The sequence below is a fragment of the Electrona antarctica genome (genome assembly GCF_951216825.1).
Source record: "Electrona antarctica genome assembly, chromosome: 11".
Classification (NCBI taxonomy): domain Eukaryota; kingdom Metazoa; phylum Chordata; class Actinopteri; order Myctophiformes; family Myctophidae; genus Electrona; species Electrona antarctica.
In genome coordinates this window covers 50,373,470-50,387,530 of record NC_136792.1, presented here as the reverse complement: position 1 = coordinate 50,387,530, position 14,061 = coordinate 50,373,470, and the positions used below count along the sequence as shown (strand labels likewise).

Genomic DNA, 14,061 nt, shown 5'->3' with positions numbered 1-14,061 from the left:
TATAAAAACGATCATTGTTGTTTTATCATGTATTTCTTTTAAAAGTCCCCCCTCCCTAGTGTGAGGGACCGGTGCAGGTCACAACGTCACAGGTGGGTGCCCCTTCAGTTTTTGAGTGGTGCAACCACTCCAAGGAACAGCAATGTCCTAACCTATGTGACTATGTCTTCACCTATGTCTTAACCTAGCTCTGGTCCATAGCTCTAATGTGTTTCATTTAGAGCTATGTTACTGTCAACTTCCGGAACTCGCATGAATGCAGACCAGCCTCTTGTCTTTAGCGTAAATAAAAATAACGTTTTTGCTACTCACCAAACAAAGGCGGGTTGTGTCATTAGAAAGCCTACTTTCCTTAGTGGACGCACTCTGAGCCCCCCACCACACATATAAACCAGAAAGGGATTTTTTTTCACCGGAGGAAAAATATTCTCTATGAGGCAATTCTCTGGGCAATATCGGTAGAGGGTGCAGCGGAGTAACTAAAAGTATTTTTTTACCGGTGGAAATAAAATCCCCTTTTGGCCAAAAAGTACCGTTTATACGTGTGGTGGGGGGCTCAGAGTGCGTCCACTTCTTTGTATTTACGCTAAAGACGAGAGGCTGGTCTGCATTCATGCGAGCGTCGGAAGTTGAGAGTAACATAGCTCTAAATGCAACGCATTAGAGCTATGGTCCAGAGCTAGTCTTAAAGGTGTAATGAAACGGAAATGGTGGACATTTTATTATGAAGTTTCAAACGGTTTCAAGTTGAAACACCGGTCTGAAGTTTCTGAACCAATCAGAGCGTCGCATCCCTTCAGGCGATGGGACGGTAGCTAGGGAGTGTTGCTATGCTATACGCAGCAGCGTGGTGTGTGTTTGTTTACAAATGAAATAGACGGCCAAACTGTACCAGTTTACTGTTATGTGGCTTATTTCTACCCTATAATGTTTTCAGATACATATTTTAGCGTGATGATTAAGTTGAAACCGAGTAATACACTGTCTGGATGTTATCTGGAATGGGAATAAAAACGGAGGATTTCTGTAATCAATAGCAGCTGTGCTGCACGGATGCGCACATATGGAGAGGATACGGGTGAGCTTCATTTGTATTGGCTTTTATCGATGTGGGCCTCGACACGTCATCACGCAGCACGTTTTCGTTTTCAGGAAGTAATACAAAAAATATTTTTATGGACTTTTGATATAAAAACATTGTTAGGTATGCTCATATGATGACCACGGAGATGGTCTAAAAGTGTGAAAAACGTATTTTTCATTTCACTACACCTTTAACCTATGTTTAGAGTTCCAGTAGGGGCAAAAGTGGCGCTGTTATGCCAGAAACAGAGAGAGAGAGATAGTGTTGCACTGTTGCCTGTTAATTACAGAGAGAGAGGCAGGGGGAGAGGGGAGTTGCACCACTCAGTTCACACGGGTGTGATTTTTAATGTATGACACCACCACCCCCACTGCACACCACTGGGGGGGGACTGCTGTCCTAAACCAAATTTGTGTAGCAATTCGATTCCATTTCGGAATTTAAATTAATTGGGACATGATAATTTATCAATGAAATCAATACATGTCCCAATTAAATGTTCATATACTTTCTTTCTTCTCTCTCGCGTGAGTTGAAGACGTACAGTGTGCGAGCTGTGCGTGCGCAATGAGACGTGCGTGCAGACTGAGACTACACAGTCCGCCATGACCAGAGGGCCATGACTAGCACACACATACACACACACACACACACACACACTGTACACACACACACACACACACACACACACACACACACACACTAAACTAAACTAGTGGATATTTTTTTACTGTCACAAAGTCGCCTGCCTGCGTGCGCGCGTGCGTGAGGAGGAGTGACACCAGAAGAACGGTCCCCCTGTCTGCCTGTCTGTCTGTCTATCTGTCTGTCTCTTTACCGGGGACAACTTTCATGTTTTAAAAATAAACAAACGGATCTGCCTGCCTGCCTGGGAGAGACAGAGTGTCAAAGACAACCATGTCCAATCTCAGCAAAGGAGGAACCAAGAAGGACACCAAGATGAGGATCCGGGCCTTCCCTGTGAGTACACGTACCGACCCGCGGCGGGGCGCTCCGTCCGCCCGCCCCGCGTCCACTCGAGCGCCGTGGTCTGACTGACTGACTGTCTGGGTGCTAAATGCTAAGCTAACATGCTAACGTGCCTAGTTAGTATAGTATATGATGTGTGATCTCAATGCTAAGGCTAATATGCTAATGTTCCTAATAGTATTATGATCTCGGTCTCAGTGGTTCTCATCAAAAGTGGCGTCCGGTCCGGGGACCCCCCCCAGCCCAGGCCAGGCCCGGCCAGGCCAGGGGTCCTTCAGGGGGTTCACAGCTAAATGATACATAGTTATTAGGAACCAAATGGACCCTTCTATAGGTCTGTAACTCGGAGAGTGTACAGATGGAACCAAAACATTTGTACACTCTCATTTTTACAACATACATTGGGGTCCCAGAGATAGAAATGCCATTAAATGGGGGTCTGTAGCCTATAATGCATGTCATACTGGGGGTCCTTGAAATTAAAATGCTTAAGAATCACTGCTAGTCGTGCTAGAACCGTACAAATCTTATGTAGGTGTTATATAGTAATGCAATATATCACAGTAGGGGTCCGCCGTGGGCTAATGCATACATGTTTGAACTGTACCCATTCTACAAACTGTGAATACAAATTTCAAATTTTAAAAGTTAATTTGGGGGTCCTTGACATGAAAAGGTTTGAGAATCTGGCACTGTCATAGCTGCCTATAACCTCTCAAAAGCCCCTTCATGGGGCTCTGTTTGCTGCTTGGTGCTCATATCCGGGCCCAGAGCCTACCGGTACCGCATCTGGTGTTTGGGGGTGTTTGTATCACGCAGACACACTAGACAGACACACACACTACACAGACAGACACACAGACACAGACAGACACACTACTACACAGACACACAGACAGACAGACACACACAGACAGACAGACAGACACACACAGACACACTACTACACAGACACACTACTACACACTACACAGACACACTGCTACACAGACACACACACAGACACACACTACACAGACAGACACACTAAACAGACAGACACACTACACAGACAGACACACTACAGACACACACACAGACACTACTACACAGACAGACAGACAGACAGACAGACAGACAGACACACTACACAGACAGACACACTACACAGACACACAGACACACTACTACACAGCCACACAGACAGACAGACAGACACACACAGACATACACACACACACACAGACAGACACACAGACAGACACACTACTACAGACACACAGACAGACAGACACACTACACAGACACACACACACACACAGACAGACACACACAGACAGACAGACAGACTACACAGACACACACACAGACAGACAGACAGACAGACAGACAGACAGACAGACACACTACACAGACACACCGACAGACAGACATGCTCTCACTTCAGTCCCAGGCCAGTCTGAGGCCTGTTTGTCTGATTGTAAACAAACTGTCTGTAGTAGGCATCAGATTCCTCTGGCTTTGCCCCCAGTTGAGCCTTTTGACAGTTTTGACACCCAGCCCGGCCCTCTGCTTGACTGTTTACTTAGCTGACCAACCCCGTTGTTTACACGGCTTGTTTATAGATCCACGTTTCCATTGTTCTGGCACTGTTTAATTTGCCTGTAGCCATAGCCACCTTTAGCATTTTTAGCTACTTGCAGTGCTGAAGTGCTGCTACTAGCAGCAGACTGGTACTACTAGTAGCCACAGCATTTACATCTGTCTGTAGCCCATTTGCGGGACCTTTTCTGTATTTTGGGTCGTCCCAAATACAGAAAAGGTAACCAAAAAAAACAAAATACACTAGCAGGCAGCAGACTAGTACTAGCCACAGCATTTATAGTCTTACCTGTCTGCTGGACGGAGCTAACAGACACTTCTGTGTTATTTAGTTGTCTTGCTTTTAATTACGTTTATTGATCGACCCCCATATTCAATCAATGTACAGTACACTTCAGTTCAGTTGTCTCGGATCGGTTGTTCATATCGGTGCGCATTATTGTTGTGCTCAATAAAGTTATGCGCAGAATGTATGTACACTAAAGGCTCATACATAGTTTGGATTTACGGTGGTGAGGTGACCACCGAACTACAACATGACGTCACAAGCCGCGGTGAAGAGAAAACCACCGCTCCAGCCCTTCTCTCTGTTTTTACTCACCACCGCTCAATGTTATTTCAGCTCCGGTGGTCAGCTCACCACCGGAGCGGTGGGCACCTCATCACCGAAAATCCAGACTATGAATAGGCCTTCACACTGACTGAACGTATCACCACCACCAGTATAAGCTCGGTAATTATTTATAATTGTAAAAAAAAATAGACTTGATCTGAACCTGGCTGACAGAGAGCACACCTGTTGACAATATGCATGTGTTTGGGCATGTCTGTCTGGGATTGGAACATGGTGCACATGTTTAGCTCTTTCCAACAGTGGGCTAAATGGGCTTGTGTACTTCTAAATATACAGTTCTTCTGTGCATTAAAACGTCTTTGCTCTAGCTAGCAGCATGTATTCAGTCCACCATCATGCCTAGTAATATGTATTAGATTAGTTCCACTTTACACAGTGTGCTTGAGTTTTAAAACAGCCACGATTGGTGCTTGTTGTGACAGCCGAAGGAGACCCAGGCATTGCTATGCCACACTTGAATGAATAGAGGGTATGCGCATTAGTGATGCACCAAATATTCGGCCGCAGAAAATATTCGGCAGAAAATGGCTAAAAATGCATTTTCGGCCTATTCGGTTTCGGCCCGACTAGGCAGAAAATATATCACCGAATAGTGTATGCAATTAATGCATCCAAAAGAGCTGAATAAATGTTTTATGGACCCATAATAGTGATTATTATTTAAGTGAAGTTTTGCCATAACCATTTATTTTGCCATAAGTCTTTAAGGCTTTAAGGTACGGCCATGACAGCAATTGTAGGAAAAAAGATATATAATATTAATCATATTCGGATATTCGGTATTCGGTTTTCGGCCAACTGTTTCTTATATTCTGTATTTGGTTTCGGCCAAGAATTTCCCTTTCGGTGCATCCCTAATGCGCATGCATAAAGTGAATGGCAAATCGAGTGGCAACGTGAGTGACAAACTGAATTTAATGTTGTTTAAAGTCATTTAATGCAATCAAATAGGACTTTTCTGTTTGGATCTATGGGCTATGAAGGCCAGAAAGTAGTTTTTTGCCACTCAGTACTAGGCATTCCCGCATAACTTCCGGGTATGATGATGATGTCACGCGCATACCCTCCATATCGTCCCTGTGTTGGCTCGAAACCTCACGTGTCCACAGCTGTTTTCACTCAGGATTCAAATTCGAAAACGAAAGTAGCGGAGCTACAAGCTCGATACGTGGCTACTTTTGATGCTTTCGTCTGACGCACTAGTGCAGGGGTCCTCAACTAGAAATGCTGAATGTCCACTATTTTTTTTTGAAAAAGACTAAGGTCTGGTCCCATGAGCGCGACGTGGGCCGCCGCGCGCCGAATATTTTGATTAATTAATGAATCACTGGGCAGACACTGGGGAGGCACTGGGGAGGCACTGGGGATACACTGGGGGACACTGGGGAGGCACTGGGGAGGCACTGGGGAGGCACTGGGGGGACACTGGGGAGGCACTCAGGGGGACACTGGGGAGCCACTCAGGGGGACACTGGGGAGCCACTCAGGGGGGCACTGGGAAGGTACCGGGGAGGCACTGGGCAGGCACTGGGGAGGCACTTTCATATCACACACACCATGATTCACTACCCCCCCCCCCCCCCAGGGTCCACAGAGAGGTGGACCGCGGTCCGCCAGTTGAGGACCCCTGCGCTAGTGTGATTATGCCGAGCGTTACTTTTACGAGATACATATAGGAGGTTTCTTCTGCGATATGGATTGTTTCAATCAGCCATGTAGTGTTGTTGCAGCAATGATGATGTTGTCATGGCAGTAGTGTGTCCTATTTGTGGGGGTGTACTGAGCAACAGGACCAGATTGGACTCAATGCTCATTTAAACCATTCAGGACGGGAACCCCTTTTGGTGTTTTTAAGCATTATTTTAAAATCAAGCTATTTTTGAAAAATCGTGAATGTGGTGCAAATCTTTGATTGAATATAATGTTCTTTCAGAGCGAACATTTTTTACTCAAATCTTTGCTTCTGGGGTGTCTCTGGAACAACATATTTCCGGATGGGGGTAGGCGGTCAATTACATATCATTTTTGGCGGTCCTTGACATGAACATGTTTGAGAACGACTGACATGGAAACATGGGTTTTTCAGAAAACTATTTAGAATACATGCATTTGTAGAATCTGGTCTCAAGTCTAAATGGGTTAAATCCTGTTTGACCGGAGTCAACGAGGATTGTGGGCGACTGTGGCTCAGGAGGTAGAGCAGGTTGTCCAATGATCCGTCGGTTGGTGGTTCGAATCCCGGCTCCTCCTGTCCACATGTCGAAGTGTCCTTGGGCAAGACACTGACGCACTCGGTGGTGTCAATCGTGGCTCAAGTTCGCTTGAGGCGGCGCCCCTTCGCCACCGTCTAAAGCTATAGGGTGAAAGTCCCGCCCACCCCGGGGCATAAAACTAGTCTATACTAGGCAGAATATCTGCAGAAATGGCTGATCTACAAGCTCACAACAACGTGAAATGCCTGGTGGTGTGAAAGTGAAAAGATTTAAAGTTGGGTTTACCATTGGTGAAAATTGTAACTTTTGAAATTGATTCTCTTAGTTATTGTCAACGTTGATGTTGTGAAGCACTTTTGTTAAGATGAAGTATTTTTTGAGGGGCATTTTATGTTTGTTTTACTAGTCTAGTAAGACAAACTAAATAAAATGCCCCAGACCGGTGCCCGGCTGTAGCGCACCGAGTCTGTAACGATGGAAGTTGGAGAATGGAGATCCATGCCCCGCCCGGCTATGTAATACCCGTTGTACCCGTGTCAGAGTTAAGCAATATTACACGAGAGGGTGTGGGTTAACGTGATTATTGCCACGACAGTGATGCGGTAAGGAACGAGACGAAGTCGAGTTCCGCAAGCATCACTGAAGTGGCAATAATCACGTTAAACCACACCCTCGAGTGTAATATTGCAATTATACAGTTACCCTTAAAACTAAGAAAATCGCTGATTTGTTTTAATGACATGTAATCACTACGACCACAAATGTCCCAAGAAACTAGCTAGCCTAGCCACCGAGTTTGCTAGCGCTCTGGGAAAACAGAGCAGCTGAATTCTTTGTTTTGATTAGGTGGTGAATGGTGCTGGTTTGATCCACGGCTAGAAGCCGTTTCAACCAATCAGATTGCTTCCTCGAAACGACCTGTTGTATAATACCCATTCCATTCCACCCATCTGTCTGTGTGCCTTTTATGCCCATATCTCTCTGTGACCCTTTATTCCTATATGAAGTTCTGTGTCAGGCATACCCACATATGATGTGTCAGAACAGGCCAGCTCCATGGAGATATAGTGTGATCAGGTTTAGAGCCCGGGCAGAAGCCTTATGTGGCTTTTTGTGTGTGACGCTGTAGTATGACCAATCAGGTAGGGTGTTCGTTAGTTTACGAAAAAACAAAAAGAGGTTAAAATCTGGAAAATCAGAGGTTTCTGCCTGATTATATGAACATCTTTCAGCGTGGAAACGATTATGACAAGACTGCGATTAGCTCAAATAATTCACCATTAGACGACTATCGACTTATCGTGGAATAATCGTGACGACCCTTTATTGCCTTGTTTTGTCGCAGATGACGATGGACGAGAAGTATGTGAACAACATCTGGGACCTCCTGAAGAACGCCATCCAGGAGATCCAGAGGAAGAACAACAGCGGGCTGAGCTTCGAGGAGCTCTACCGCAACGCCTACACCATGGTGCTCCACAAGCACGGAGAGAAGCTCTACACGGGCCTGAGGGAGGTGGTCACAGAGCACCTCATTAACAAGGTAAACCTATACCCAGAACCCTAACGGGCCTGAGGGAGGTGGTCACAGAGCACCTCATTAACAAGGTAAACCTATACCCAGAACCCTAACGGGCCTGAGGGAGGTGGTCACAGAGCACCTCATTAACAAGGTAAACCTATACCCAGAACCCTAACGGGCCTGAGGGAGGTGGTCACAGAGCACCTCATTAACAAGGTAAAACTATACCAGAACCCTAACGGGCCTGAGGGAGGTGGTCACAGAGCACCTCATTAACAAGGTAAAACTATACCAGAACCCTATACCAGAACCCTAACGGGCCTGAGGGAGGTGGTCACAGAGCACCTCATTAACAAGGTAAAACTATACCAGAACCCTATACCAGAACCCTAACGGGCCTGAGGAAGGTGGTCACAGAGCACCTCATTAACAAGGTAAAACTATACCAGAACCCTATACCAGAACCCTAACGGGCCTGAGGGAGGTGGTCACAGAGCACCTCATTAACAAGGTAAAACTATACCAGAACCCTAACTCTAACTCTGACCACCCTGAGGGAGGTGGTCACAGAGCACCTCATTAACAAGGTAAACCTATACCAGAACCCTAACTCTAACTCTGACCACCCTGAGGGAGGTGGTCACAGAGCACCTCATTAACAAGGTAAAACTATACCAGAACCCTAACGGGCCTGAGGGAGGTGGTCACAGAGCACCTCATTAACAAGGTAAAACTATACCAGAACCCTAACGGGCCTGAGGGAGGTGGTCACAGAGCACCTCATTAACAAGGTAAACCTATACCAGAACCCTAACGGGCCTGAGGGAGGTGGTCACAGAGCACCTCATTAACAAGGTAAAACTATACCAGAACCCTAACGTGCCTGAGGGAGGTGGTCACAGAGCACCTCATTAACAAGGTAAAACTATACCAGAACCCTAACGGGCCTGAGGGAGGTGGTCACAGAGCACCTCATTAACAAGGTAAACCTATACCCAGAACCCTAACGGGCCTGAGGGAGGTGGTCACAGAGCACCTCATTAACAAGGTAAAACTATACCAGAACCCTAATGGGCCTGAGGGAGGTGGTCACAGAGCACCTCATTAACAAGGTAAAACTATACCAGAACCCTAACGGGCCTGAGGGAGGTGGTCACAGAGCACCTCATTAACAAGGTAAAACTATACCAGAACCCTATACCAGAACCCTAATGGGCCTGAGGGAGGTGGTCACAGAGCACCTCATTAACAAGGTAAAACTATACCAGAACCCTAACTCTAACTCTGACCACCCTGAGGGAGGTGGTCACAGAGCACCTCATTAACAAGGTAAACCTATACCAGAACCCTATACCAGAACCCTAACGGGCCTGAGGGAGGTGGTCACAGAGCACCTCATTAACAAGGTAAACCTATACCAGAACCCTAACGGGCCTGAGGGAGGTGGTCACAGAGCACCTCATTAACAAGGTAAACCTATACCAGAACCCTAACGGGCCTGAGGGAGGTGGTCACAGAGCACCTCATTAACAAGGTAAAACTATACCAGAACCCTAACGGGCCTGAGGGAGGTGGTCATAGAGCACCTCATTAACAAGGTAAAACTATACCAGAACCCTAACTCTAACTCTGACCACCCTGAGGGAGGTGGTCACAGAGCACCTCATTAACAAGGTAAAACTATACCAGAACTCTAACTCTGACCACCCTGAGGGAGGTGGTCACAGAGCACCTCATTAACAAGGTAAAACTATACCAGAACCCTATACCAGAACCCTAACGGGCCTGAGGGAGGTGGTCACAGAGCACCTCATTAACAAGGTAAACCTATACCTAAACCCTAACGGGCCTGAGGGAGGTGGTCACAGAGCACCTCATTAACAAGGTAAAACTATACCAGAACCCTAACTCTAACTCTGACCACCCTGAGGGAGGTGGTCACGGAGCACCTCATTAACAAGGTAAAACTATACCAGAACCCTAACTCTAACTCTGACCACCCTGAGGGAGGTGGTCACAGAGCACCTCATTAACAAGGTAAAACTATACCAGAACCCTAACGGGCCTGAGGGAGGTGGTCACAGAGCACCTGATTAACAAGGTAAAACTATACCAGAACCCTAACGGGCCTGAGGGAGGTGGTCACAGAGCACCTCATTAACAAGGTAAACCTATACCAGAACCCTAACGGGCCTGAGGGAGGTGGTCACAGAGCACCTCATTAACAAGGTAAAACTATACCAGAACCCTAACGGGCCTGAGGGAGGTGGTCACAGAGCACCTCATTAACAAAGTAAAACTATACCAGAACCCTAACTCTAACTCTGACCACCCTGAGGGAGGTGGTCACAGAGCACCTCATTAACAAGGTAAAACTATACCAGAACCCTAACTCTAAGGGCTGATTCATACTCCTATTTTACCGCTGTTTCGGCGCTGTAGTGCCAAAATGATTTCGGCTCGTCAGAAATTTTCAGTAGCACCGAAGACCCGACTTTAGGACGGTACCCCCCCCCCCCCCCCCCCCCCGAACCTCAAATGACGTCACATTGTAGGCTCTACAGAGCCGAACCCACTTTTATTCGGCTCTAAAATAGGAGTATGAATCGGCCCTTACTCTGACCACCCTGATGGAGGTGGTCACAGAGCACCTCATTAACAAGGTAAAACCTATACTTAACCCATTTTGACCTGAGATCAGATTCTAAAAATGTCTTCTACATCCTGACAGTTTTCTGAAAAAGCTCTGTTTTTATGTCAGTCGTTCTTCGATTTTTCAAAAATAGCAGACCTACAAGCTCGTAGCGCGCCACTCGGTGGCGCGCTACGAGCTTGTAGATCTGGTACCGAGTTTGAACATCGAGAGATTGTCTTTCAGAGGAAGGTGTACACACGTCCCTAGAGTGCCGTCTGCCCAGACATAGTGGGTTTTGAGTAATTTAGAGCGGTTTTGAATGGTTTGTAGGTAGCTGCAAAGTCATGGCTGAGGGAAGTAGGGGTGCTGGAGCACCCTCTCCGCCCAGGCACAGCCCCCCCTCGGATAGGAGGGGGGAAATAATAATGATTTGAATCAAAACAGATTTCTGTTACTAGGCCTAATAAATATGCTGTATCACAGTATCGGTGCCTTATCCTGGTTAATTGTCTGTGTCAGTTTGCTCATGCGTGTGGAGAGGGAAAGTAAAATCCACTTTTCTGCGTGAAAATGCGCGTGGACGCACATTTTGCGGCGCGCGCTCACACGCACGCACCCCATACTAAGCATTCAGCACCTCCTACTGTAAACATCTTCCCGCGGCCATGTGCAAAGTGCAAATATTCTAACACAGGATGACACAATTATGACATTTTACTGTACGATTTTGTCGTTCAAATAATTGTGATTAACGATTGTGTAATGATTGTGACAGGCCTAGGCAGGCCAAGGATTTACTTCCTCGGCCTGCTGACAACATGCACAAGGAATCTTATTTGGCACCGTCCCGATGGAGTCGTTTGCACTCTTTATATAGGTGGCTCGGGAAATCAAATTGACTTGGCTTAATGCACACATTGTGAAGACATGCCATGTCTATATGATACAATATTTCAACGCATGTCACATTTTGAACGTCAGCCAACTGGCCTCATGCTTAATTATAGAGTCTTCGGCTTAACACTCGGGCCTCCCTGAAATATTAATCCAATTAATGTCATCGTCAATCAAAACCCAGGAAGGTTTGTCAGATGGGTGCATTTATGTAATGCATTTGGTCAGATTTACTGTCAAATGGAAATGGAATGCTCTCTGGAACGATAATATGTTTCCACACGAAATTCATGAGTAATGCATTTTCACCTATGTATGATGAAATGCCCAAAATGCATACGCCAGGAGAGTTATTAACCCATTTAGGCCTGACCTCAAAATTAAAAAAAAAATCTTCTAAATCCTCCAGTTTTCTGAAATAAATATTTTCACGATTTAAAAAAAATAGCAGACCTACAAGCTCGTAGCGCGCCACTCGGTGCCGCGCTATGAGCTTGTAGATCTGCTATTTTTCAATAGCTAAATTATAACATAATGTATGTAACTACCAAAAGGGGTTCCTGATCAAAATGGGTTAACTCATTCTATGCCTAGGGCGACATTGGACGACCGTTTATAAAAGTCCTAGATGGTCTAGGTAGGACAACATCGAATGACCCTTAGTTTATAATGCATCCAGCATCGCTAGAATCATTTTCATTTTACATGCTGGAGTGACCGAGTGTGAGTGAGCGAGTGGTTGATATTTTGGGTATTGTAATTTGGCTTTAGTGTCAGTGTCCTTGAGCAAGACTCTGAACCCCTAATTCCTCCCGATGTGCAGCGTTGGTGCCTTGCATGGTTTCCTCCGGCATCGGTGTATGAAAGTGTGTTTTGACCTGAGATCAGATTCTAAAAATGTCTTCTACATCCTGACAGTTTTCTGAAAAAGCTATGTTTCTATGTCAGTCGTTCTTCGATTTTTCAAAAATAGCAGACCTACAAGCTCTTAGCGCGCCACTTGGTGGCGCGCTATGAGCTTGTAGATCTGCTATTTTTCAATAGCTAAAGCATAGCATAATGCTAACACCAAAAGGGGTTCCCACCCAAAATGGGTTCATGTAATCTAAGTGCTTTGGATAAAAGCGCTATATAAATGCACTATTTAGCATTTAATGTGAATGGGCTCCTCATAATATGGATATAATCAACATTGTAGTCACTCGTTTCGTGACTCAAGTGGACTCGGTCGGGGTAGAGTCCCGAGTCAAGTGACCAAGTCAATGAAAATGTTGAGACGAGTCAATGACTCGAGTACACAATACATTGCAACAGTCCAAACTGTGTGTGTGTGTGTGTGTGTGTGTGTGTGTGTGTGTGTGTGTGTGTGTGTGTGTGTGTGTGTGTGTGTGTGTGTGTGTGTGTGTGTGTGTGTGTGTGTGTGTGTGTGTGTGTGTGTGTGTGTGTGTGTGTGTGTGTGTGTGTGTGTGTGTGTGTGTGTGTGTGTGTGTGTGTGTGTGGACCACCACCTCTCGAAAGGTACGGGACGACGTCCTCAACGCCCTCAACAACAACTTCCTGCAGACGCTCAACCAGGCGTGGAACGACCACCAGACGGCCATGGTCATGATCCGAGACATCCTCATGTACATGGTGAGTACATGTGCGTGAGTACACATCCTCATGTACATGGTGAGTACATGTGCATGAGTACACATCCTCGTGTACATGGTGAGTACATGTGCGTGAGTACACATCCTCAGGTACATGGTGAGTACATGTGCGTGAGTACACATCCTCAGGTACATGGTGAGTACATGTGCGTGAGTACACATCCTCATGTACATGGTGAGTACATGTGCGTGAGTACACATCCTCGTGTACATGGTGAGTACATGTGCGTGGGTACACATCCTCATGTACATGGTGAGTACATGTGCGTGAGTACACATCCTCATGTACATGGTGAGTACATGTGCGTGAGTACACATCCTCGTGTACATGGTGAGTACATGTGCGTGAGTACACATCCTCATGTACATGGTGAGTACATGTGCGTGAGTACATGTGCGTGAGTACACATCCTCGTGTACATGGTGAGTACATGAGTACACATCCTCATGTACATGGTGAGTACATGTGCGTGAGTACACATCCTCATGTACATGGTGAGTACATGTGCGTGAGTACACATCCTCATGTACATGGTGAGTACATGTGCGTGAGTACACATCCTCGTGTACATGGTGAGTACATGTGCGTGAGTACACAGCCTCGTGTACATGGTGAGTACATGTGCGTGAGTACACATCCTCATGTACATGGTGAGTACACACAAAGATTATTTATTTATAAAGATGGGCGAACTTCATTGGAGCCACTAGAGGTCGAAATGGTACACAAAGCCTACAAAATGGTCTCCTAAATAAAGTAGGCGTGGTTTGCTTCTCCCCCGACCTCCCCACCACCCTCCCCTCTCCCCTCTCCCAGACTGACAACGTCATGTGTATTGAGAACATTATATGGCAA

General features: G+C 46.1%; 1 protein-coding gene across 1 annotated transcript in view; it reads left to right on the top strand.

The window, feature by feature from the left end:
• The first annotated feature begins 1,670 nt into the window (after positions 1 to 1,670).
• The window catches only part of LOC306932832 (cullin-3-like), a 40,358-nt gene continuing 27,967 nt past the window's right edge, over positions 1,671 to 14,061 (top strand). Inside the window, exons 1-3 of the mRNA XM_079514772.1 lie at positions 1,671 to 2,065; positions 7,848 to 8,045; positions 13,072 to 13,185. Coding sequence (XP_079370898.1) covers positions 2,003 to 2,065; positions 7,848 to 8,045; positions 13,072 to 13,185 — 375 coding nt within the window. The 5' untranslated portion in view covers positions 1,671 to 2,002. The remainder of the gene's footprint in view (positions 2,066 to 7,847; positions 8,046 to 13,071; positions 13,186 to 14,061) is intronic.